The sequence below is a fragment of the Anolis sagrei genome, chromosome Y, assembly GCF_037176765.1.
Source record: "Anolis sagrei isolate rAnoSag1 chromosome Y, rAnoSag1.mat, whole genome shotgun sequence".
Classification (NCBI taxonomy): domain Eukaryota; kingdom Metazoa; phylum Chordata; class Lepidosauria; order Squamata; family Dactyloidae; genus Anolis; species Anolis sagrei.
This window is the reverse complement of record NC_090035.1, coordinates 72,865,184-72,888,172: the sequence shown is the minus strand read 5'-3', so window position 1 is coordinate 72,888,172 and position 22,989 is coordinate 72,865,184. Positions and strand designations below refer to the sequence as shown.

The 22,989-nt window shown below is 43.6% G+C and overlaps 1 protein-coding gene across 1 annotated transcript; it reads right to left on the bottom strand.

The window, feature by feature from the left end:
- Window positions 1-1,067: 1,067 nt before the first annotated feature.
- Window positions 1,068-21,355, bottom strand: LOC137095126 (heterogeneous nuclear ribonucleoprotein U-like protein 1). The gene is made up of 15 exons (XM_067461413.1): window positions 21,143-21,355; window positions 14,714-14,848; window positions 13,115-13,358; window positions 12,482-12,555; window positions 11,306-11,445; window positions 10,677-10,776; window positions 9,663-9,775; window positions 8,464-8,730; window positions 8,070-8,192; window positions 7,856-7,984; window positions 6,865-7,033; window positions 5,186-5,590; window positions 3,563-3,774; window positions 2,921-3,154; window positions 1,068-1,999 (listed from the first exon to the last, which is right to left on the bottom strand). The coding sequence occupies exons 1-15, from the start codon at window positions 21,303-21,305 to the stop codon at window positions 1,883-1,885; spliced, it is 2,625 nt and encodes an 874-aa protein (XP_067317514.1). The 5' UTR covers window positions 21,306-21,355; the 3' UTR covers window positions 1,068-1,882.
- Between the last annotated feature and the right edge of the window lie 1,634 nt (window positions 21,356-22,989).

Here is a 22,989-nt window from a genome sequence, read left to right as displayed (position 1 = left end):
GAAGGAAGCAAGCTTGTATTCTGCTACTCAAACTACAAGAAAGGAGATTCTACCTGAACATTAGGAAGAACTTCCTAACTGTGAGAGTTCTTCAGCAATGGAACTCTCCACCCCAAAGTGTGATGGAGGTTCCTTCTTTGGAGGCTTTTATACAGTCTGGGAGGCCATCTGTTGGGAGTGCTTTGAATGCAATTTTCCTGCTTCTTGGCGGAATAGGGTTGGACTGGATGGCCCACGAGCTCTCTTCCCATTCTAATTGTAGAAGTTGGAGGCTGTTCTGAAGTCTTCTGTTGCAACTGTGTGACTTTTGTAATTTTGACCGATTTATTTTCTGAATCTCTCTAAAATTATGGTTATTGGTACAATGAAAGATATTAAAATGTTTTAAAGGAAACACTGCGAGTTGGAAAATACATAATGTATAGCTGAAAAAGATAGTTTTCTGCCCCTACGTTGGCAGTCTTTAGGAAGAGCTTGAAGACCTGGCTATTCCGGTGTGCCTTTCCAGAATAAGAAACTCCAGCAACACGTCCCAGAAGCACTTTACTAGAGATTTAAGATTGTCCGCACATTGCACTTACCCAAATATCCTTATATTGCACTTGGCATACTCAGCACTTTTTAATCTGTACCCATTACACTTGGCTTGGCCTTAGTTCTATTGTGCTACGTGTACTGTTTTTACTGTTTACTGTTATTGCTTTAATGTTTTGATTTGCTTTATGGTTTATGTGTATCTGTTATATTGTTGTTTTATTGAGGCCTTGGCCTTTGTAAGCCGCATCGAGTCCTTCGGGAGATGTTAGCGGGGTACAAATAAAGTTAATAATAATAGTAATTTAAGACTCACTTTTTTCTTATATAACCATCTCTAAAATAGGGTGCACCTTAGAATTGCAAATTTATCTTATGTATTTCTGTTGATAGTGGTACTGAAATTAGGGTACATCTTACAATCAATGGTGTCCTACAATTCAAGAAATATAGTTCTTTTGCTGGTACTTCATTGCAAGAGACTGATGAAAATGTGTGGGTTGAAAAGAGGGAAGAACACACATGACAAATGGTTTAAAGTTCAATATTCACTCTTTTTTCTTCCTCCAAATACAAAAAGCTGTTACAATTCAACTCAACACAAAGCATGTGCAAAGTTACAGGAACTTAGACATCGTATAAAAAAGTTACACAGTTAAGATGGTTTCCCCCTTGTTCCTTCTCTCCTGCATTGAGCCAAAAGGAATGGTTTACCTCGAGGAAAATATTAACAGTTGCTGACCCACTGTAAAAAGTTACAGGAAAAAAAATCTAAAAACAAAGCATTGTTACCATAAGATAAAACAATCTCTTCTCCTTCCTGTTTTTAATAGTTATTTTCAGAAAAAGACAGATAAAAACACCTCAAAGACAGGTGGATGACAAACTGCAGGAAGAGTATCCAAAACACCTTGGGGTTTAGGATCACTACCAGAACTGTGTGAGACGATGGTGGAAGAGAGAAGGAGGTGATAAGATCCTAAGAGGGTTCCAAAGCTGCAGGAAGTTTGAAATCTTGGACTAAAAGTACAAGAACACGAGGCTAAACACGGCAGCTTCGTTCAGAACTGAAAAAATTAAAAAAAAAAGAGGGGAGGGGGAGTCTTTGACAAGGAGAGACAAGAAATCGCATAACATCCTCGTGAGGGATGATGCAAAGGGGAAGTAACATGCCTCTATCTGTACAGGTAAAAATGCAGCCAACCTCAAGATCTAGACAGAGGAAAGAAGGGCAGACAGACAACTTCCCGCCCGGGTTTCCCCCAGACTCAGAAATGCCCAGCATCCAGTTACGAACTTGCCAACAGCAGAACATTGCTGTGATCTTTCTAAGAATGATGCGGAGTCCTCACTGGGCGCTGGAGCCTCCCTGCGAGTTGCCTGCGTAGCTCCCATAGTCGTAGCTGCCGTAGTATGGGGGCCACTGGCTCTGGTTTTGATAATATTGGTTCCACTGCTGATTGTACTGTGGAAGAAACAAACACATTTGGTTAAGAGTTGCAGTGGAAGCCTCCCAACCCAAAGCACTCATCTGTATTTCCATCTATTATTTAAAATAATGCCATGATTGCCGAAAAAATAAATTTGTGACTATTTTTTTTCAAGTGGTGCCCAGTTCATTTCTTTTCCATTCATGGCTTTGGGTTCCTCAAAATTCTCATAGCTAGATGGGTGGGATGAAGATGCGCCATAATAATAACCCAAGTTGATCAAATTGACTTGAGTATTCTGTATTCTGTATTCTGTATTCTGATTATTATTATTATTATTATTATTATTCCTCCCTATCTCCCCGAAGGGACTCAGGGCAGTTTCCAGCAAACATGGCAATGCCATACGAAAACCATACAAACAGTTTATGTCAGGAAAAGACACATTAGACCAGTGGTTCTCAACCTGGGGTCCCCAGATGTTTTTGGCCTACAACTCCCAGAAATTCCAGCCAGTTTACCAACTGTTAGGATTTCTGGGAGTTGAAGGCCAAAAACATTTGGGGACCCCAGGTTGAGAACCACTGCCCTAAACTCTGATACAGCTCTGATGGCCAAGATGTATGCTCAGCTACTGCCCCCCCCCCCTCCAAATAGCTTCAGAATAGTGTTTTCACTTAACCAATATTTTCACCTAAACAACACTTGATTATCATATGTCAAGCTGAGTAAGCATATAAAAGCGAGGGTTTCTAAGCTCAATACTCCTGCTGCAATACCACAATGACTATCTTTCTACTACAGTGACATCATCATCTTTTCACAGAAGACATCGGTCTGAAAAACCATAAAATCGAGCAAGTTTTTCTCTACTGGTAGGGAAGGCAGCAAATATTCTGCAAGTTCTCTTCACAGCCACATACACTGGAAATGGTACTGGGTTTCCTTTCACCTACCTGTTGGTACTGGTTATAATTGGGCTGATTGTAGGTCGGTGGGGCTGGAGCTGGAGCTGGAGCTGGAACCGGGGCTGGGGCGGGAGCCGCAGCTGGAGCCGGTGGTGGTGGTGGTGGTGGAGGCTGGGTATAGCTTTGGCTGTAACCACCATAGTTTCCGTAGCTGTAGCTCGAAGCTCCGTAACTACCTTGGTTGTAGCTGGATGGGGGGCTGTAGGACTGGCTGTAGCTTTGCTGTGTGGGGTAAATGAATTCTTTATTTTAGAAACTGAATTGCAACTTTGCAATTAAGCACCACTAAATTAAGCAGAAAGGACTTTCTCAAGTAAACATGACAGCTCAGCCAGAACCTTCCCAGTTATTTTTGTTTAAATCCTATTCTGTGCAATTAGGAACAAAAAGTCATGTAAACACAATTCAATAATGATTACATATATTACTTATTCCCATATAAACCTATCTTATTGGTTCCTTTCATCGAAAGCACATGAATCATGATATGTGCTATAGTTACCACTTAGTAGAAGAAGAAGTCAACAATTATAGTTGTTAAACATAGTTTAAGTCGGGGGTGAGGATGTGGCCCTCACACCATATATAACTCCAAGACATACTGCACCCATCATGTTCCCCCCATCTTACCTGTGGTCCTTGATTGTAAGTACTGGGTGGGGCAGGAGCAGGGGGTGCAGGAGCCATGTTACTACTGTTGCTCTTGTAAGTGTTCTGGTTGCGTACTGGGCTGTAACTGCTCTGTGGCTGGTTGTTCCGGTTGTAATTTCCTCGGTTGTTGTTGTTGTTGTCTCGGTTTCCACCTCCCCAGCGATTCTGGTTGTAGCCACCCCGGTTGAAGCCTGAGAGAAGGCGATGTATCAGAGAGGTCAAAATAATGCCAAACCTAGATGGTGTGATATAAGGGGCTCTCAGTCTATGGCAGTGGTTCTCAATCTGGGGTCCTCAGGTGTTTTTGGCCTACAACTCCCAGAAATCCAAGTCAGTTTACCAGCTGTTTGGATTACTGAGAGTTGAAGGCCAAAAACATCTGGGGACCCCAGGTTGAGAACCACTGGTCTATGGTATGTAAAAGGTAAATGTTTCCCCTGACACTAAGTCTAGTTGTGTCCAACTCTTGGGAGTAGTGCTCATCTCTATTTCTAAGTCAAAGAGCCGGCATTGTCCATAGACGTCTCCAAGGTCATGTGGCCAGCATGACTGCATGGAACGCTATTACCTTCCCACAGAAGTGGTGGTACCTACTGATCTACTCACATTTGCATGTTTTTGAACTGCTAGGTTGGCAGAAGCTAGGCCTAATAGCGGTAGCTCACCCTACTCCCCGGATTCGAATTGCCAACCTTTCGGTCAGCAAATTCAGCAGCTCAGCAGTTTAACCTGCCACACCACCAGGGCCCCCTATGGTCTGTACCCATACCTAAAGTTTTTAAAATTATTTATTTATTTACTATACTTGTATAACGCTCGTCTCAGGCCAGAGGCGACTCGAGGCGGTTCACATTTGGCAAACAATGCCCCACAAGATAAAATACCGTCAAAAACAATTACATATAGTATAAACCGTATAAAAACAATAACAATAAACAATTAAAATCATAAAATACATTATTTTATTTCAAAGACCATGAATAAGAATTACTGTTAGCAATGCTTAATCATAATGTAGGTGGGAGAAAACAAGAGACAGAAGAGGAAGAAAAGGCATCGACTATACCTCCTGAGCAAAGGGGAATGGGCAGAGCTGGTCTATGCTGGTCATATTATCACCCTACAATTCTAACTCTCTTCTGTAATCACAGGGATTCAAGACTTAGTTCCTGGGAAGCAAACATTACGTACTATCCAGATTCTGATGGAATGAAAGACAGCCATATCAACACTCTTAACATCCTCAGGTTGCCATCTTATAACCCTGAAAAAACATCCCCAATGTAACAAAACCTTCATTTCTAGCTTCGCTTTACTCATTAACTATTTCTCACAGATACAGATTTATCGCTCAACCTATTAAGGAAAACAAACTATGGTTAAGAAACTTTACTCATTAACACATGTATGCAGATGTAATGCCCAATCCATTAAGGAAAACAAACCATGGTTTAGAAACATGTCTACATAGGGCCAGCTTTTGTGATGAAGTTGAGGGTTTCTACTTTTATGCTGCTTTGCGCTAACACAGGGAGCCTCAGCATCCCTTTCAATATGTGGTGGTATTATACAGGCACCAGTGTTGCAATGTAGGAACCTTACCTCCTCCTCCTCCACCGCCGCCACCTCCAGGTCCTCCTCCTCCTCCACCAGACCCTCCGCCTCCTCTGAAGCCACCTCCAGGCCCGCCTCCACCACCTCCAGGTCCTCCACCGCCACCTCCACGGTTCTGGAAGCCCCCTCGGTTGCCAACTGGTGGGCCTCGGTTATCAAAGCGTTGGAAGTTGCCGCCTCCTCCTCCTCCTCCTCCGCCTCCACCTCCTCCTCGCCCACGGAAGCCGCCTCCTCCGCCGCCACCCCGGTTGTCAAAGCGCTTTTCCGGTGGCGGGCCAGCCCTCTTGCCTTCGTCATTGTACTGTCTCACCAGCTTCTCTGCTTCATCCCGCTGCAACTCAATATAGATGACGGAGTCGAGAAAATCGCCTGCTTCTGGCAAGGCAAAGTTAGCTGACAAGAGAAGAAGAAAAGGGGAAAACATCAGTGGCTGGGGAAGAGGAAGCAGAAAGAACAAAGGGGGTGGGACTTTCTTCCAGGGCTCCAGGAAAAGATGTAAGAGAACAGGAGAAAAAAGGAATGAGTGGGAGGAACAAGGAGTGAGAGGCATCTTGAGGGACACACATTAGTTTATGGGAGATACTTTTTCTTTCCTTTTAGCCAAGGGGAATCGATGTATTTCTCAGCTCCACACACAAGGCTTCCCAGATGTGCTGAACTACAACCAGACATATCAGGATGGCTGTAGTTCAAAACATACTGAAGATACTAGATTGCTGTAGGAACAACAGAGCTGGAAGAGATGCAAGTCATGCCAGCCAGCCCAGTCTTCCCTGTCCTACATACATAACGGCAACAAACATTGCTTCCCAAACCAACTAGCTCTCATTGATCTACCAGCCAGAAACCAAGGAAAGAGTGATCATTTTAATGTCAATTATCTAGCTTTTTAAAACCCATCAATAACGGAAAAAAAATTCCAAATTCTTAGTGCCAAACAGGGACCTTTTGAGTCCTGGAGGCTGCTGGGATCTTCCTGTTCTTGATAACACAAGATTCACACAGAGGCCTCCAAGATTTTGTCTGCCTCTGTCTCCAGTTCAGGAAGCATGCCACATTGACAAGGACGACCCGGGTGTGTGTTGCAACAAAGGTTTTCCCTCTGGAAAGGACCACCAGACTTTCTTTTTTCTCCCCTATTCCCAAAGTATATTCTACTAAATTTAACAGAACATGCATCAAGATTAGAAGCAAATTAACAAGTGGTGGACTCCGCTTTCAGCGAATCTAAGTTAATTTTCCTAATCTCTAGCCCTCCTGGTGTTTTGGTCTTCAGCTTCCAGAATTCCTCATCGTTGGTTAAGGCAGCTTAGGTTTCTGGGAACTGATGTCCAAAAACATGAAAAACCAGAGTTTGGGAAGAACTGATCTACATCTTGCTGCATAACAGACTGAACACAACTGATTTAGAGGGGAGCCCAATATTTTTCCTTTGGCAGTAAACACAGCTTCAGTACATCGTAAGTACTTATTTGCAAAGGGACATGGAGGGTTATTTATGGCAATTTTAGACGGGCAAAGAGGAAGTGATAACTATGGGACAAAAGAGGTGAAAGGAAGACAAATGGAGAACTACGAATACTAAAACTATACACACAATCACACCGGGTTTTGCCCTTTATCACTTGTGTTGCATGTGTGTCAGTTTTTGTTTTCTAGAATCCTACCTTTCATTTCTAACACTGCATGATCGGGCACATCCTTCCCCTCCTCATCAGTGCGCTTTATTGTTCGATCTCTTAAGTCCTCGTCCGTGGGACAAATAACAATAGCCTTGCGTTGGAAACCTTCAAAAGGGCGCATTTTTCGTCTCTGGGCAGATCCATAAACATTTGTCTAGCAATGGTGACAAAGAAGAGGCAAAGAAACTGGTCGTTACTTGTCAAGTTTGCGTTCTTCCTAAGTGGCGCAACAGACCCCCAAACCATGGAGAAGGCTAGACTAGCTCTCTGTTTACCCACAGATCCAAAGGACGTGTGTCGAGCAGGGGCTGTGTGTACACTTCTTTGAGAGCCATTCACTGACAACTAACCCACCTTTCTTGCCACTTTCGCGGGCTAAAAGCAATAAATGCACACCAGCTTTTTTCAATTCAAATGAGACCTCTAGGGATGCCAGGAGAGCAGGAACAGAGTCTTCTTTGTGCAGGAAAGGGACGATGTATATTTTGAAGGAGAAGCCAGAGAAACAGCTTTAGGGAACTTAAACAAGGAAGCAGAAGAGGAGTTTGTAATCCATCTGCTTAGATGTGTATTTCTTGGAGGCCGAGTTGAGGTCTAGAAAGTCGATTTAACAAAAACACTTGTCTCAGTTCAATTGACAGACCCTTTCTTTGTCAAGGAAGAACACATTGCTTGTGGATGTATTGTTTTTAATTTGATTTATTTCTAATTGTAGTGTATAATTGTAATTGCTTTTACTGGCATGGAATTTTGCCATTACTTATGTGTAAACCGCTTTGAGGGTGAGAAAAGCAGTATACAAATACTCTAAATAATAATAATAATAATAATAATAATAATAATAATAATAATTATTATTATTATTATTATTATTTATAGGCCTGATAATGGGGTTTGGAAATCTGTGGCTTGTTGTATGACTCCTTACCCTTCAAAAGAAATCAGAAAAACCTACAAGGCCGGAAAAGCTCAGTACCTGATCCAGGATGTAGTTACGCTTTTTCCGCGCTGCAATCTGGATGAGGCGGTTCAGGCACTGCGTCGCTTGCTGGATGAGAACGTCCCAACGGCCAGCATAGTTCCGTTGGCGTCGAAGCCCCATTACCTGAAGAAAAGACACGGCTGATGAGAAGAAAAGTAAATGCTTCCAACAACTGGTCTGGAGAATGTGCAGCGGGTTAATATCATACCTTCATTTTGTCCATGATAGCATTTGTTCCCAGAATGTTGTATTTCTTGCCCGGGTTGGCTGCAGCATGCTTAATGGCCCATGTGGTCTTCCCAGCAGCAGGTAACCCCACCATCATCAAGATCTGAAAGACACATTAAGTCAGCCAGGTACACATTTTAAGCCCTCAAAATAAGAGGTGTGCATCACCACACAAGGTAGCTTAGCTTTTAGTCATGAAATCAGCCAATGCCACCCCCTTTCCCGCAGTACCTACTTAATAATAACAATAAACTTTATTTATACCCTGCCACCATCTCCCCAACGGGGACTCGGAGCAGCTTACATGGGGCCAAGCCCGGACAACATATTACAGCAAAAATAAAACCAAAACATAAGCAACATTCTTCACATACTTCACATTCTCCTTTGTTCTTTGGTCCAATTGTCCCTCGAACTCGCTCTGAGAGTGGAAGGTGCTGAATGAAGGTGAAACCCGGTGGAACGGGAAAGAAAGTGTCCTCCCTCTGACCAAAGTTGAACTCAATGGCGCAGTTCTTCACCAGGACGTGAGGAAAGAGTGCTTGGCCGCCTAGGATGTCCTTCCGCAGCCGGTAGGCCACCCCCAGCCACTTCCCATTCTTCATGAAAGACATCTCAATGTCATCACCACACTCAAAGTCCTAAGAACAAGGATAGAGTAATTTAGCCAGGGCACCACATTCATGTCAGAAATATTAAAAATTAACAAGGTATTTTTGGTTACAAAATGTGAGCCAAGCACTGAAAGGGTTAAATGGATGCAGTGACTCAGAGAAGCTGCAGTTCAATAGAAGCAGGCATGGCCTGTTGCTTAGCAACAACTCAGTCTGAGGTAAACCTCAGTGGGAGAAAAGTCTCAGTCTGTGAGGAGGCCTCAGTGTGAGGGGGGCCTTATGGGAAGGCGGGGAAGCGAAAACAAAAATATGTTTTTCTTATTATTATGAGAAGGCAGAATGTGAGAAGGCCTGGTGTAAGAAGCTTCGGAGACAGAAGCTCCAGTCTGAAGGCCTCGTGTGTAAAGATGTGTCTAAAGCTACTGTGGGAAGCTCCTGTGTCAGTTTGGTCTGAGAGGAAGCTTTGTGAGAGCGAAGCTAGAAGTTGTTTATCCTCATGAGGAAGAAGCCCATCATGGAAACAAAGAAGGAAGTATAAAGGACTTTATTTGCGTTGCAGAAACCTTGTTATTGTAAATGATTCAACTATATTATTTTACTACAAAGAAAAGCCTACTATGGAAGATATAACATTGGTCTGTGTGTTTTTTGTTCTTTTTATCACTTTCAGCTACTGGTGCTGGCTCACGCTACTAAGTTACTCTGGTGTACATTTATGAGGAGGATCTTTTGTTAATAAGCCCACTTGTCCAACAATTCAGAGCACAAAATGACAGCAAGGTTACACATTACGATGGCATGTCAAGTGCCGGAAAATTTGGTGTTTTCCCCAAGAACTGTTTGAAGACCCTATGCAAACATTACTGGCCTTGGTATTATCCTAAACCAGTACTGTTTAACACACAATTCGTTTATGAAAATAGAATGGTGACTCCCAGAATACTACACATCGAACTCACCAGAAGGCAAGTGATTATGTCATTCTCAGTAAAGCATTCGCCATAATTCTCAAACTTGCAATTAGTAGATTTCTTTCCAGTGCCCCCATAGCCGTAGGAGAAAAGCTCTTCGCCTAATGGAACAAACAAACACTGCCGTTACAGCAGGCCTTTTCAACCTGCAGCCCTCCAGGTGTTTGGGCCTACAACTCCCATAACCCCTAGCCAGCTTGTTCAATGGTCAGGAATTCTGGGAGCTGAAGTCCAAAAAATGCCTGGAGGGCTGCAGGTTGAAGAGGCCTCCATTAGAGGGAAAGATGATTTTCAGTATCACAAAGTGCCTTTTATCACCTGAAGGTGGTCTGCCAACAATGGACAAAGACAGCATTTTTACACTCGTCCATGCTCTAGTAGCCTCTAAGTTTAGACCTAATTCAAAGTGCTGATTTAAACCTTTTAAATGGTTCCTGGATTTTCTCCACTCACACTTAGCAACCCAGATCCTAAGATCTTTCTAACAGGCATTTTTAGTATGACACAAAACAATTATGGGAAGTAACTACCACACATGAGGATCTTTCAGTTGTGTTGCTCAGTCTTTCCAATTATGCATGGCCCTCATATCTGCAGAATTGGTACAGACAATTTCATTATCTACATTCAACAACATATGTCCCCTACAGGCATTTGCTAGGTCCTCCGGCATGACTCTATGGTACAGTTGTCAAATTTGTGGCCCTCCAGATGTTTGGGCTTCCAACTCCCAGTCCTAGTCAGCTTGTCCAATAGCAAGGAATTTCTGGGAGTTGAGGTCCAAAACACCTGGAGGGCCACAGGTTTGACACCACTACGGCATTCTTGGACCAGAGGTCCTTCATGTCAACAGTGTGTGCTATTATCCATGGTTCCGCATTATCCACACAATGTTCCAGGATGTCTCCCCTGTTAATGCGGAGATCAGTCTGTACTCAAAAAAGAAGAACTAGGTCTGTGTCCTGACTCATGCCCAAATTCATTGGCTATTGTCTCTCATACCTAACTGGGTGCTGCATGAGTCCAGTGACCAGCCAATGCGCACAACATGAGGATCAGGTTCCGTGGGAGGAAGGTGCTTGACAGAGATCTCTTCATTGATCTGAGGACAAAGGACAGAGACCTAGTCAAGAAAGATCCTGTAGCCACAATATAAATATTCAACAACAACAATTATTTATTTATATCCTTCCTTCTGTCCCCCAAAAACAGGGACTCTGGGAAGAAGGAGTTACTAAGAAATAGCCTTTATCAAAGACAGCTTTAAAGGGCTTCCCAGAAAAGGCTATGCTGAGTTTTGAAGTGAGTTTCTTACAATAAGAATTTGTAATTGAGAAGTAAACTTGACCACAGAATGAATTACAGCTACCTATAAGTAGAAAGTGTAACTGGCACTGAACAAATTTTAGCAAGCAGAGGAGCAAAATAAAAACATGGCTATTTTCAGAAAATACAAAAGCGAGACATCCCTAGTTCTGGTATGGAGAACTCATGCAGGTGACACAAACATCTTTAACTCTCAACAGCAGCAGATACATTACGTCTGTGCAAACATTTCAAACTAAATCTTCTGCATCTCTGCTTACTTTACAAACATCACATCTAGGCAGTGGGGAAACAGGCCCCTTTACCTTCATTTCATAGCAGATCCGCCCACGGCGCACCCCGTACGTGGCTCGCGCACCTGACCAGAGGAAAGCAAACCCTTCGATGGTCAGAGGGTAGCCACTGTATCGGTCACGAGCAACTTTAAAATGTAGATCACAATTATCTGAAAAGGCAAAGGCAAGGAAGGGGTCAAAGAAAGGCAGAAGAGCATTCCAGCAGAGAGGTGAGGGTCCAAAGTGCTTTACAGGCCATAGACATACATAATGTAAATATCAGAGATGTCAAGAGCATTCCACACAGCACAACTGTTGTTGTGTGTGGAAGTTGTTTCTGACTTATGGCAGCCCTAAGGCAAACCTATCATAAGGATTTCCTGGAAAGATTGGTTTACAAGGGGTTTGCCACTGCTTTCCTCTGAAGCCGAGGAAAAGGTGTCAGAAGTCATTCACCAGTTTCTTAATCCTTGCCTCCTGGACTCCTACTGAAAAGCTCAAAACTCAACCGAGGGGCTACCGATTAAAAAGGGAAGAGAGACAGGGAAGAGCTTCTTGTATTGAAAGTGACAAAGCACAACACCTGTAAAACACTACTTCCAATACCATTTGAGGGGGGGGGGGGGGGGTTGAACAAATTCTTAAACTTCAAAAAATGTGCATGAACTGGCTCAGATTGAAATTGTGCTACTTCTTGGACTTTTGGGTCTGTTTAGCCATGAATGACTGCACACTTATTTTGAAAAATTGAGGAAGGAGACAGATATGGCCTCCAAAATTCATGCCCTATCCACATTTTTGTTGAATATGTTGTGTTCCTTAGCTGCCTCCACCTCTGGATAACATAAAGAATCTAGACTTCCTCCCAGCTTGTTGCTTCAGTAACAGAAGATCCTACAGCTTCCCAAAGGGCACACAAAGTCTGAGATTAAATCCTTGAGGCTATTTATTTGGGAGGACTATGTCTCAGTAATCCTGCAGTTCCACTTGTCGTTTCTTTCATTTGTTGCTTCTGATAGTAATCAACAATATGCCAAACATTCCCCTGAAACCACTGCCACCCATCTTAACACATCATGACAGCTAGATCCTTGAAGAAAATAGAAAGTAAGACAGCGGGGGGGGGGGGGGGGGGGAATGAGATATCACACCCTTCTGCAATGCAAGTTAACAAGGTCAGATAAGAGAGAGATCCCCACAACTCACATGTATCAATGGCCACCAGAGTGTCATCAAAATTGTCTTCATCATCTTCAGCAGGTGGCTGAGGAGATCGGCCTCTGGAAAAGAGAATACAAATACAGGACCCATAAATCCATTTAATTAGATCATTTGCAAGGCAAGTATACAAGTTCACAAAGATCAGAAAATGCATGGAAACTCATTCCCACACTGGGTGATTAAGAACGCTATTGCAAATCAACTTTGGATCTCTCATTAAATTCTTCAGGCTGCTGTCTCTTAATATTACAGCTGATAAGCAAACGTCTACAGGCAAGTAACCAAAATAGCTCTGTGCAACTATAGTATGGAAATTTCATTATTTGCAGTTAACAAATATCTATTTTAGTATACAAAACTGAAGTATCACCAAACAGCAAGTATATACCCCTAATGTTCACTATAATTTGAAACTTTTCTGAATTACTAAAACCCACAGAGAATAAGAATCCATTTCTGAGACAGAAACGTGCCAAAACATATATTTTCTATTGGTATTAGAAGACCCTGCCAAGGCTTAGCTTCCAAATGTGACAAACCTACAACTTCCTCATTAACTCTGGAGAAATGGGAACATGTAACAGAAGACATGATCCACAAAAACGTGACTGAACGCACCTCTTATCGTCTCGATGTTCGTAATAACCACGGCCCCGTGACTCTTCAAATGGCCTTTTACGGCCCTGTTGGTATTGCTGCTGTTGCTGCCAGGATTGAGATGAATCAGACATGCCATAATTGGAAGGTGGTGCATTGTAGCCAGATTGTGAACTATTGTAGTTAGGAGGGGGTCCAGAAGGAGCACCGTAACTCATATTGTAGCCCGGGATGGGATCCTCTTGTTTAAATTCTGTCTTCATTTCTGCAATTAAGCATAACACATCACATTCAAATACCCATACACCCTTGTGTGCAAGTCAACATCATGTATAAGTCAAGAGCAGGTTTTGGGCTAGAATTATACGTTTTGACATGACTGGAGGATAAGTTTAGGGTCATTCAATGGAGTGAGGAAAGCACCAATGCCATTGCAGGGAGCCAGCCACCCTTGGCCACTGCTGCCATTTTCTCATCTAGGCTTTCAAAAAGCCCAGAAATAACAGTACAGCCAAGGGGGGCGATAGTTCTTTTAAGCTGGGGTGGACTAAGTTCTCGTCTTTTGTCGTTCTACTCAGACGAAGGGATTATTCTCTTTTGGATAAGAATTAAGGTACAGTACTCACACTGACCTGTGGATAAGTTGACCCAGGTTTTTTGGGTCAAATTTTGACTGAAATTTCTAGATGTATAGATGATTATATACAGTAAACAAGAAGTCCCAAAATGGAAGGTACACATGCCTGCACAGCCTGCGGCCCTCCAGTTGTTTTGGATTTCAGCTTCCAGAATTCCTGGCCATTTAACAAGCTGGATAGGGCTTCTGGGAGCTGGGGGCCCCAAATAACTGAATGTGCAGGGCAACATTAAAACCTTCACATGGCTTAAAGAAAGCACACATCTAAACAACTTCTGCAGCTCATTACAAGAAGGCGGAACCACTGCCTTAATCCCAACAGATGTCCTATTTAACTCTCAATTTCCCAAGTGACTTGTCTCTAACAACAATCATTTAAGACACTGCCAAAGAGAGCTTCGGCTTACGGGTTTACAAGGATACTTAGCTCACTGGGACCTAGATCTAGAATTGAAATGATTGACAACTTGTATCTGCGTGGGCCCCAAATATTGCTGAAATGCATCTCGTGTAAACAGCACAGTTTAATGGTAAGAGATGCAGAGAGGTGCCATCCGATTGACACAGGTCCCACTAAATTCTACAGCAAGAAATCAGCAGGTCTCAATCAAGGGCATAACTTAAAAAGAAGCAAAATAACAGTAAGATCACCCCCCCCCCCCCAAAAGGTCCAGGACTAGCCTCAGTACAAATGATATCTAAAAGCAACTCCTTGCCTCTGCCCAATTAAACAGATACCATCCACCTAGGCTATAATAAGAGACAATAGAAGATCAATGTATGGCTCGAGAGTGAGTATTTGGCCAATAATAGAACAAAGCTTTGAATGCCCATTAGTCACTCAACCCAAAAAGACTGCAAACAAGAAAAAAGAGATATTGTTAGCACCCTTCAAAACTTTTGTATTAAATCCACAAGAAAGCTAATCTCACATCATCAGCTAGTATGTAAAGGTCAAACATTTTAAAGGTGTCTCACTGTACCTGAATGTAAGCCAGGAGGGTCTGGGTCTAGAGGTACCCTTTCGTACCCGGATTCCTCCTCCTGCTTAATGTTGCATTGTTCAAAAGACTGGTATCCATGCAGGTTGTTCTGGTGATCATTGTCATCGAGGCCATCTTGAAACAGAAAATACAAGAACACAGATTAATGTCACTATTCCATCCCAAATGCTATTTTGAAGGGGAAAGTACATGTTTCTGTATTTCCTAACATCTAATGGTAAATTCTGGTGACAATGAGATCATTCAGGCCTAGCATGTCAACCAGAACTAGGTTTAGTTAATATCTGCAGCCAAAAACAATTCTTTTTCCTGGTGCATGATATGGGAGAGTCAATGGATTTATATCTGAAAAGTTTTCCCAGAAAAGGCCACCACACACAGGATATCAGGATATCCAGGGAGAAAAATCTGTCCTATTCACATACTGTTTCTCTGAATACATCAAGATAGATTATCTCCTACAATCCCAATGAAGTTTGGAAATAATAGTTAGGAAAATACTACCCCATCCCTAAGGCAAAGGGTTATTCCAAGGCCCCAGAAAATATAATATAGGACTACCTTGAGGGAAAGTGTCTTGATCTGCAAGAGGTAAAATACATTTGTTTGAATGACTATTAAACGGTTGTATGCTTCCCCAATGTTGCATGGATACTACTAAGCAGAAAACATGCTACAGATTTTACAAAATAACAAGTCTTAGGAGGAGTGTTAGCAAACAAGAAAGTCAAGAGCAAGTATTTTTCTTACTATCCAAGGCAAAGCTAGCGTTCTTAGAGAAAATTTAACCAGTGTCAATGTCAGAGACATCAGCCATACATTTACAGACAATACCTTTTAGTTACTAAAGGCGGTCTTTGTCCACCATTTTAGCGTGCCTCCTGAAACCACATGGATTTTAAGACAGCCTTAAGAAAACGTTAGGAAAGCTGAGAGGATCAATATGAAAACTGGGAATCAATTAGCAACAGGAACCCTTGCCATCTTCTAAGGCAGAGAGGCAAAGGCCCCATCTACAATATTTAATACAGTTCAAAGCTAGCTTCATAGAATCATAGAATCAAAGAGTTGGAAGAGACCTCATGGGCCATCCAGTCCAACCCCCTGCCAAGAAGCAGGAATATTGCATTCAAATCACCCCTGACAAATGGCCATCCAGCCTCTGCTTAAAAGCTTCCAAAGAAGGAGCCTCCACCACACTCCGGGGCAGAGAGTTCCACTGCTGAACGGCTCTCACAGTCAGGAAGTTCTTCCTAATGTTCAGATGGAATCTCCTCTCTTGTAGTTTGAAGCCATTATTCCGCGTCCTAGTCTCCAGGGAAGCAGAAAACAAGCTTGCTCCCTCCTCCCTGTGGCTTCCTCTCACATATTTATACATTGCTATCATATCTCCTCTCAGCCTTCTCTTCTTCAGGCTAAACATGCCCAGCTTCAAACAACAAACTCCTACAAAAGCACAAGAAAGAAACCCCTTAATCTATGCTCTGATGTAATCACAATCCAGGCCTTAAACGGATTCCAGAATATAATCATCTGGATAGTGAAAACACTTTTTTCAATTATCAGTGTGGAACTGCATTAAATGATTAGTGTAGATGTGTCCAGAGACTTGCAGAATGGAGCTGAAACACTGAGATGTGCTATATTTCTCCCTAAGGCAAAGGGTTATTCCAAGGCCCCATAGAAGATCAATACCAGAAGCAAATATTATATGTGGCTGTATCAGAAAAGCAGCAATCCCTAGCAAGGGTCTGTTTACAAATAAAACAGAAAGAAGGGACCATTTCTGTCCCATTGGGAAGGGGTGAGTAACTTGTGCCTCCTCCAGATGTTTCTGGACAACTCTGGCTGACTCAGGAAGCCACTTTCCAATATCACCTTGAGGGCCACTGAGAGCAATTACCACTGCTCTGGCAATCAGTAAAGTTAGAGCATTTCTTCTCCAGAAATCTGAAGTACAGGCAGTCTCAGAGTTACAAATATCCGACTCAAGAATGGAGGCAAAGAAACAAGAGACCAACCTGGTGTCCAGTAAAAAAAAAAGGGGGGGGGGGGTTCGAGACAACAGAAAGTGAGAGAAATCTACCTCTAGGAAGGGAAATTTATCATGGGAAAAAGGTGTCTCCACTGAAGCTTTATCACCAATCCTTGTTTCCACAACAGGCCAAATTTTTTAAAATCCAATTCTCACGGGGACAAAAAGTGAGGTGAAATCTTTATGGTGTAAAGCAGGCATGTCCAAAGTCTGGCCTGGGGTCCAATTGAAGCCCATGTTCAAATTTCCACCAGCCAGCAGTCTGTCATAAAAATCAATACTATGCAGCCCACCAGCACTGTTGACCATAGTATACAATGCACACGTACAAAAAAAGCTATTCTATATTTCACTCTCACCGTGTCACCCTTGTGCGAGCCTTCCTTTCCAGCTTATTTCTAAAGTCTGCCTAAATAATGATATATCGAAATACTGTTTCTGATATATGATTCATAACATTTTTAAAATTTTTGATGATCAATTGAAAAATGTGAATTGATGGCAGTTAGTTTTATCTACTGTTGTTTTAAAATTGTACTGTTTGATTTCATGCTAACATGTATTGTTGGGGGGGGGGGCTTGTTGTTACAATTTTATGTGACTTGTTTTATACTGCTGTACCGTTTTTACCGGTTGTACCTCATATGTGCACCCTGGAGTGTTTTGTAAGCCTTCGGGAAGATGGTAAAGTTTTATTATTATTAAATTATTAATAATTATTATTATTAACATTACAATACAATATAATAGTCATAATACAATATAATATAATAATAACTTATCAGCAGTGGCCCCCCGCCTATGAAACGCTCTCCCTAGAGATATCCGATTGGCCACCTCCCTCTTATCTTTTAGAAGGAAAATCAAGACCTGGTTATGGGACCAAGCGTTTGATCAGTGAGCAGCAAGTGGAAGAAGATCACACAACTTATGGCAATGAATTGATCCCGACTGGTTTTTGGATTTCGATTTTAATGGATGTGTCTTAATTGTTTCAATTGTTGTTTTAATTTTTAATATTTTGATTGTACTGTGGCTGTTTTTATGATGCTAGCATCGGATGATGCTTTTGTTAGGCCACCCTGAGTCCCCATTTGGGGGGAGAATGGCGGGGTATAAATATAGGAAATAAATAAAAAATGTTAAATATAATTACTACTGATAATATATAATAATATATAATTATATACTGGTTTATTATTGTATATTTAAAGTTTTTGATTGTGAGCCGCTCTGAGTCTCCGTATGGAGAGATAAAGCGAGATATGTGTGTGTCTATGAAAAAATACAACCTTCAAATATGGATAAGAGAGATTGAAGTCTTTATAAAGCAGGGAGTTATAGAGTTAATAATATTGTAATATAGTAATACTAATATATGTTAAAACATAATTACTACTGAAGATATATAGTAATGTATAATAAATACTGTTTTACTATTGCACTAGCAGTCTCCTGCCACGCGTTGCTGTGGCCCAGTCTGTGTATATGTTTTGTGTGTGTATATATTTGTATATATGTGTATATTTGCATAGATATAGATATACAGATAGATAGATGGGTGTATATGTGTGTGCATATGTGTGCATATATTTGTGCATTTCTGTGTTTATATGTGTGCGCTTGTATGTTTATATGTGTATGTATGTCTATATGTATATGTGTGCATTTGTATATGCAAATATGTATGTGTGCATGTGTATATTTGTGTGTGCTTGTGTGTATATATATATATGTGTGTGTGTGTGTGTGTATGTGTCTGTGTGTATGTTTATATCTATATGAGTGCATGTGTATATGTATATATAGTTTATTTTGGGGGGGTTGTAAGTCCCTTCTGCTGTGTTTTTTGTGTGTGTTTTAGGGGTGATTGCCACTCATTGGCCTGATAGGTGCATTGTGTCTAAATTTGGTGTCAATTCGTCCAGTGGTTTTGGAGTTATGTTAAACCTACAAACTAACTACATTTTTATTTATATAGATTTGAAGTTTTTGATTGTGAGCCGCTCTGAGTCTCTGATTCATACAATGGGTTTTATTAAGTACTGTAATGTGCTCTATGTGGGGCTGCCCTTGAAAACGGCCCGGAAATTTCAGCTAGTCTAGCGGGCGGCAGCCAGGATGTTAACTGGTGCTCCTTACAGAGAGAGGTCAACCCTCCTGTTCAAGGAGCTCCATTGACTGCCGTTCATTTTCCGGTCCCAATTTAAGGTGCAGGTGCTTACCTACAAAGCCCTAAACAGTTTGGGACCTGCCTACCTGCATGACTGCATCTCCGTCTACGAACCCGCACGCTCCCTCCGGTCATCTGTTGAGGCCCTGCTCTCGATCCCACCTGCGTCGTAGGCGCGTTTGGTGGGGACGAGGGACAGGGCCTTCTCTGTGGTAGCCCCCCCCCCCCCGACTCTGGAACTCGCTCCCCAAGGACATTAGACAAGCCCCAACGTTGGCTGTTTTTAGGAAGCGCCTGAAGACCTGGCTGTTCCAGTGTGCCTTTCCAGAATAGGAAACTCCTGGTTTCAAGTCCCAAGCATCTTGCTAGAGATTTAGGATTATCTGCACATTGTATCTACCCAAATACCTCTACATATTATCTGTCACGACAGCACTTTTAATGTGTCCATTACATTGGCCCGGTCCTTGGTTTTAAATTGCGTCACGGTGTTATTGTTTTAGGAAGCGCCTGAAGACCAGGCTGTTCCAGTGTGCCTTTCCAGAATAGGAAACTCCTGGTTTCAAGTCCCAAGCATCTTGCTAGAGATTTAAGATTATCTGCACACTGTACCTACCCAAATACCTCTACATCAGTGGTTCTCAACCTAGCGTCCCCAGATGTTTTTGGCCTTCAACTCCCAGAAATCCTAACAGCTGGTAAACTGGCTGGGATTTCTGGGAGTTGTAGGCCGAAACACCTGGGGACCCACAGGTTGAGAACCACTGCTCTACATATTACCTATCACGACAGCACTTTTAATGTGTCCATTACCTTGGTTTTAAATTGCGTCACGGTGTTATTGTTTTATTGTTTTGCTTGATGTTTTATTATTTGCTTATGAGTTTATTGTATGTTGTTGTCAGCGGCCTTGGCCTTTGTAAGCCGCATCGAGCCCTACGGGAGATTTTGCGGGGTATAAATGTATTATTTATTTATTTATTTGCCTTACTTATAAACCGCTGTTCTCAGCCCGAAGGTGACTCACAGCGGTTCACAACAAATACGAACAGCAAAAATTCAGTGGTACAGTACAGAAACAGTTAACAACCTAACACATTACACAATTAATAAACAGTTACTACAATACCCATTCACTGTCGTCTCATCATCAAAAACATGTTCCAGATTCGTCATCCATTGATCCATTCCAGTGTTCATTAACCAATCATTGCACTAATTATTCGAACGCCTGCTCAAACAGCCAGGTCTTCACCTTTTTTTGGAATACCATTAGAGATGGTGCTAGTCTAATGTCCGTAAGAAGGGCGTTCCACAGCCGAGGAGCCACCACCGAGAAGGCCCTATCTCTTGTCCCTGCCAGCCGAGCTTGAGAAGCAGGCGGGATCGAGAGCAGGGTCTCCCCGGAAGATCTCAAAGTCCTGGTGGGTTCATAGGCAGAGATGCGGTCGGATAGGTAGCTTGGGCCCGAACCGTTTAGGGCTTTAAAGGCCAACGCCAGCACTTTGAATTCAGCCCGGTAGCAGATCGGTAGCCAGAGGACTTGGTGCAACAGGGGAGTTGTATGCTCCCTGAGCTCCGCTCCTTTTAAAATCATGGCTGCCCAGCATTGGACTAGTTGGAGCTTCCGAGCTGTCTTCAAAGGCAACCCCACGTAGAGAGCGTTGCAGTAGTCTAAACGGGATGTAACCAGAGCGTGGACTACCATGGCAAAGTCACACTTCCCGCATCGAGCCCTACGGGAGATTTTGCGGGGTATAAATAAAGTTAATAATAAATAATAAGTTTTGAAAAAAGGAAGTTATGCTGCCTCACCCTGTATATCTGAAGGTGTAATGTTTTTGATTGTGAGCCTTTCTGAATCTCCATATGGAGAGAGAAAGCAGGGATATAAATCAATGAAATGAATGGTGTGTTTGGGATGTCTATAAAAAATATAATCCTCAAATAGGAAGTCACATAAAGCAGGGATAGGAGTGATAGAGGGCCTTCTAAGTGGGCTGGACTACGACCCCCTGCTAGGAGTAGTAATCTAGGGCAGGTATGGGCCAACTTGGGCCCTCCAGGTGTTTTGGACTTCAACTCCCACCATTCCTAACGGCCTCAGGCCGTTAGGAATGGTGGGAGTTGAAGTCCAAACCACCTGGAGGGCCCAAGTTGGCCTAAGCCTGTCCTAGGCCCACCCGCTTCAGGAGCTTACAGTGTCCGTCCGAAAAGGGCTCCGGGCACGTCCCTCCGAGGCGTTCCTCCTCCAGCGTGGCCTGCAGCCGCTCGGCCAGCTCGGCTTTGAGGCCCCGGGTGTCGAGGCCGCGGCGGCCGAGCTCCTCCTTCAGCTCGTTGACGCGCAGCCGCCTCACATCCATGGCCTCCCGCTCCGTCCCCGCTCCGGACCCGGCTCAAAATGGCCGCCATCCCGCCCTCCGCCGCCCCGCCCTCGCCGCCGCGCGCCGGGACTCCCCATTGGCCAGCCGTCCAGGGGGGAACGCTGCCCATTGGACGAGCCCTTTCCCTCCTTGCCCCCCGGCTAAGAAAGAGCCGCTGCGATTGGGCCGAGCATGTGGGTCGATCTATAAAAAGCACCCCGATTGGTTATGGGACATCCTCCTCCCCACTCACCCCTTTAAACTTCATTTCCCACAATTCTCGGCCCTCAACCGACGTAGCTGAGGTTTCTGGGAGTTGAAGTACGAAATTACCTAAACGGGGAAACCATCGCCACTGTTTCCCAAACGCAAGCCTTCTAGGTTTGGGACTTCAGCCCCCGGTGGCGCAGTGGGTTAAAGCCCTGTGCCGGCAGGACTGAAGACCGACAGGTTGCAGGTTCGCATCCTGGGAGAGGCGGATGAGCTCCTCATGCGGGGACATGAGAGAAGCCTCCCACAAGGATGATAAAAACATCCAATCACATCCAGGCGTCCCCTGGGTAACGTCCTTGCAGACGGCCAATTCTCTCACACCAGGAGTCACTCCTGACACGACAGGAAAAAAAAGCTCCCAATTTTCATGTCCTTAAATTGAGATCTCGTTTAGGTTATGTAAGTGGGCAAGGAAAACATTGCCCATGACATCATCCAAAGTAGGCCAGGCCTAAATGACGCCAAAAAAGGGCTGCTGTCCCTTTAAAAAGTGGCTAAATGTAGTGCAGGGTAGTACTTAGTTGGACTATATTCAGGGGATTTTGGGGGGAATTGTAGTGCAAAACAAGCAAAGAGTGTGAAACAAAAGGCCAAAAAGTAGCTTTTCCCCAGCTAATCAGAGTTGGAAATGGTACTTGGTTGGACTATAACTCCCAGAACTATATTCAGGGGGATTTGGGGAGTTGCAGTGTAAAGCAAGCAAAGGATATGAAACAAACAGCGGAGGGGGCAGAAGAGGAGGTGGCCCGGAGCCTGTGATTGAGGGTGTGGTGGGGAGGGGGGAGGAGGGGGAAGGGGGATGCTGGCAAGAACCAATAAACCTAACAACAAGCGTAAGAGAAAGTAATCTTATGGCTCATAACTGCGGCATGGAGGGGGGGAGGTGTTCCACTAGCCGAGGGGCCCCCATAGAGGTCGTGGTGGGAAGGAGGAGATGCGGGAGAAGGAGACCTCGAATTCGGCCTAATTCGGACCGCTTTTCCAAATTAACTATTCCCAATAGGTCTCCTAAGGTAATTTGGTGTAACCAGGTGAGCGGGCCCTCTGGCTTGAAGGTGGTGTTGTTGAACGCCAGGTCTGTCAACGGAAAAACAACTTGGATTCAGGATTTAATCCTGGAGGAGCGGGCAGATCTGGCGTGCATCACGGAGACCTGGTTGGATGAAGCGGGGGGCGTAAATCTCTCCCAGCTTTGTCCTCCAGGTTTCTCCGTGCAACACCAACCAAGAGCCGGAGGACGGGGAGGCGGGGTCGCAGTGGTCTATAGAGACACCATCCATCTAACCAGGAGCCCCATCCCGCAGACCACAAATTTTGAATGTGTCCACCTGAGGGTGGGTGACCGGGACAGAATAGGGATTCTGCTAGTGTACCGTCCACCTCGCTGCACTACAGTCTCCCTACCTGAGCT